The sequence below is a fragment of the Glycine soja genome, chromosome 1 (genome assembly GCF_004193775.1).
Source record: "Glycine soja cultivar W05 chromosome 1, ASM419377v2, whole genome shotgun sequence".
Taxonomy (NCBI): Eukaryota; Viridiplantae; Streptophyta; class Magnoliopsida; order Fabales; family Fabaceae; genus Glycine; species Glycine soja.
Genome location: NC_041002.1, coordinates 41623598 through 41627539, shown reverse-complemented (window position 1 = coordinate 41627539; position 3942 = coordinate 41623598). Strand labels below are relative to the sequence as shown.

The 3942-nt window shown below is 35.5% G+C and overlaps 2 protein-coding genes across 2 annotated transcripts; both read left to right on the top strand.

Annotated features, from left to right (window-relative positions):
* Positions 1–1267: 1267 nt before the first annotated feature.
* On the top strand, positions 1268–1661 carry LOC114416139. Its single transcript, XM_028381010.1, has one exon. The coding sequence runs from the start codon at positions 1291–1293 to the stop codon at positions 1657–1659; it is 369 nt and encodes a 122-aa protein (XP_028236811.1). The 5' UTR covers positions 1268–1290; the 3' UTR covers positions 1660–1661.
* An 81-nt stretch (positions 1662–1742) lies between these two features.
* On the top strand, positions 1743–3426 carry LOC114416133 (BAG family molecular chaperone regulator 6-like). The gene has a single exon (XM_028381004.1). The coding sequence runs from the start codon at positions 1766–1768 to the stop codon at positions 3134–3136; it is 1371 nt and encodes a 456-aa protein (XP_028236805.1). The 5' UTR covers positions 1743–1765; the 3' UTR covers positions 3137–3426.
* The last annotated feature ends 516 nt before the right edge of the window (positions 3427–3942 follow it).

The window sequence follows — 3942 nt, the reverse complement described above, 5'->3', positions numbered from 1 at the left end:
ACAAAGAGATCGAATTGGCATGTTTGAGGCATTTGTTTTACCATTCATAAGCACATGCAGGGATAATTAACCTCATTTTTCAATTAGTTGTGATGGGTTTTTTTTTCTCGACTTAATATTTTGACTGGTTAATTTTAGGTTTGGATATTACATAATTATATTTTTAATAAATATTATATTTGAATTGACTTAATATGATATTTTGACAAAATAAATATTAAATATTAAGAAAGATTAAATTATTTTAAAACAAAAGTCAAGAATGTTTTAATAATATATGTTTAAAAAAAACACTAAAAAGTGTGTAAAGGATACTAATTAAGGAAATGAATTTTTTATTAAAAATATATCTCATATCACAAAACATGTAATGCTTAACTTTAAGTAATAAAAAATATATAACACGGTACATGATACATCTAATGATCCTTAATTTATCTCCTTTAGATATTAGTTAGCTGAATAATTGGAACAATTAATATAAATATATTAACATTTCATGTAAAAAAATGTTAACTTCAATTAAAATTTTATGCATTATTATTATTAATTATCAAATAAATGTCTACATAAAATAATCAAATAATTAATTATAAATTTTTAAAATATGATATGAAATTAAATCAGGTCAAAATGACTGAAAACGCATCTCAATCCTATCCAGAAAATGCAACGAATCTAATTTCTTGAATCTAAACTAATGGGAATTGATGTGAATCGGAATCCAAATCCGAATCAAAGACAAACAAGACCTACGTGTCCTAAACAGTAGAAGCTAATTAGTCCATATAGGAAAAAAAGAAAAAGAGAATACAGTGACAACTTGCTTGAGTAAAGGTATGTTATTAACTAGTAGTACTTGTTTCACTGTATATATAGATTTATAAAACAGTAAAACACCCATTCAATGAACAACTACTCTTGTTTTCTCTGCCAGAAATTTAAGAACGATCCACAGAGTGCAGTGGTCCCCCCTGCACGAGGAAAGCCTTTTCATCCAAATTGTTATATCAAAATAAAAAGTACCACAAATTAAACCCAATTAATTTCATTTAGACAGTTTTAATAGCGTTTTAGAGGAGAGGCTATCCTAATAAAGTTTGTTTGCATTACACTTAAACCTCAAATTGGACCTATAAATCATAATTATTGAAGTTAATAGGTTTAACTGGAAAGGAATACATGCATGCACCTATCAATCATATTGATGATACTTATGCCACTTGGCACTTACACTTACACACAGAGTTTGTACCTTCCAATGACACACAGAAGGAGGAGACACCAGAGATGGTTGCTGAAGAGGCAATTAGTGCTGATGATAAAGACACAGAAACTTTGGCCCAAGAGAAAACTGAAGTATCTGCTGCACCACCTGCATTGCAAGAGAAAAATGGCCACGGGAGTTCGAGTTCGAGGTCCCCAAGTCCACCTCCATCAAAAGGGAATTCCCAAGCTACAACTGGTGAAACATTCAAGACTCCTGTGAGTGGCACACGTGACAAGGCTCAGCCAAATTTGAATCATCAGAATGCTCCAAACACCAGTGAGAAAGTTAAACCAAAGGAGAACACCATTCCGGTGTCAGAATGCATGACTAATGAAAACAAGGGTGTTAGAGTTTTGATATTATCTTATGATCTTCTCTTGAGCTATTAAAAAGCACTCTGCTTAACCGCATTTGAACTAAGATGAGCATTTTGATCTACACAGATAAGTGTTGTTTATGGTTTGTCTGAGCTATTAGTCATTGATCATCTTAATTATGATGGTTAATATAGTTCTCCTTTTTTGTTCAATGTTATGCTTACATTCGTTCAATCTATATCAGGGTTTGCATCCAAGTTTCAGGGAGATCAGAAAATCCTTGGCTAGGGAGCTCATAATCTTGCAAGAAAGGCTTGATTCTATAATAGCCAAGAAACGTCAGCAGCAGATGCCGGATGCTGATGTTCAGGAACACGTTGAAATCACTCTAATGAACATGCAGAGTGAAGAACATGTGCAAAAGCAGCAAGAAGAAAAGGTTGCTGTACCAGAAGATTCAGCTGAAGGCACTAGGGATGATGTAAAAGGTCCTTGTGCTAATGATGGTGGAAGTGAATCTCAGTCACCAGTTGATCCTCCATCAAATGAGGGAGCAGAGTCTGTTGCACTTCCAAATGGCTCAGATAATGAGGACACCAGCCAAGTGGTTGCATCTGATGCATTGAATTCTTCAAGTGATCTGTCTGAGAGTGACAAAATGGCTGTGGAATCCGAAGCTAAATCAGAAGCGAAAGACAATCCGATTGCGGAAGACATTCCCATTGAGGTTGATAAATTGGACAAGACTGTTTGGGAAGAATTGCCTGTGGGAGTTATTGATGAAGATATCAATGATGTTAGTATTGAGAGGGAAGAACATGATGACGTTAGATCTGGAAGTCTCCCAGCCATGGTGAATGATTCGGCACAAGAAGGATCAGATTCAGAGAACTATGCAATGATGGAACTGCCATTGGGATTACATGAGGAGCATGAAAGGGACAATGAAATGAATATTTCTAATGGAGAAACACGGTCTGAGAATGAGATATTTATTGAGGAGCTTCCTGTGGGACTGCACGATGAGGATACAGCAATATCTAAAGATAAGAGGGATGATCAAGCTAAGCCTAAAACATATAAAGAGGTTCTACTAGCTCAAGAAGGGGAATGCAATGCAGATGAGGAAACAAGTTCTTCCACAGATGACACTGCGAACGAAACTCAACTAGAGCAACAGCAGAAGCTGAAAGAGCAAGAGAAGGTGCATTCTTCTAGGGTAAAAATTGAGTACCCGGAAGAAGGTGAACTCAATGGTGATGCACCAATGGATATAAGAGTTGAGTGCAAGTCAGGTGAGGAAGCTGGAACTGATACTAAGTTGCTTCCTTTGACAACACAAGTCAGTGATAATGAACCAGAAAATGAAGATGTATTCTCAGAAGCAAATTATGTAAATAACAAATTAACCGAGCCAATGGAGTTTGTACCTTCCAATGACACACAGAAGGAGGAGACACCAGAGATGGTTGCTGAAGGGGCTATTAGTGCTGATGATAAATACTTTAGGTGCTTTTGGTATAGTCCTCTAATCAGAATTGGCGTTTAACCCACACAATAAAGGTTCACATTAAAGGTCAACATATACAAGAACACCAAAAGTATCTATAGAGCAGTATCTAAGTTTGGTCCTTTTTATTAAAATCTCATCTGTTGTGTTTTCAAAGCAATAGTTGTATCCATACTTATTCCTCTAAAGTGCACTAATTCACTTGAGAGGAGCCAAATCCTAGCGTTTAAAGTTTAAACCACTATAGGTTCCATTTCTCTGTTTTAGACTATAGGTTCTAATGTATACATCATCATCCTACTACATTGCATATAATAATCCATACGCCACAAGCCTCGCTGTATTCCCCTATTTAAATACTTCTTCATCCTTATATAGTACCCTACGTATTCTCAAAACTCAAAAGGTGTGTTTCTTAAAGAATTAGCATATTCACAACATACACACACAAACATTTAGAGAAAGAAAGAGAGAGATATGGAGTTTTATGACCAGGATTTCTTGGAGGAATTAATAATTAGTAAAGGTGTGATCTTTACTAATTTACTAATTTGTTCACAAGCAATATAAAGCATCGTGTCTCACTCAAATCATAGGAAATAATACCCTAATTTTCTTGGCGATCTATATTTCTCCCCTACCATGCCAACTACTTTTTAATCAGTTCAAATTCAAACAAAACCTCAAGTAACAGTAACAGAAAAGTTCATGGTACAAGATGAAAGGAATAAAAGGAAATCTAGGAGAAGAGAAGGAAGAGCACCTCGGCAATTAGGGAAGAGCTTGATGAACCAAGCGTGAAGCCGAACACCATCATCGGATTGGAGCCACATGTCCTCGTAGGT

Excerpts from the sequence above, each read along its gene's own strand:
- LOC114416133 (XM_028381004.1), top strand. The coding sequence starts at position 1,766 with ATGATGGTTAATATAGTTCTCCTTTTTTGTTCAATGTTATGCTTACAT.
- LOC114416139 (XM_028381010.1), top strand. The coding sequence starts at position 1,291 with ATGGTTGCTGAAGAGGCAATTAGTGCTGATGATAAAGACACAGAAACT.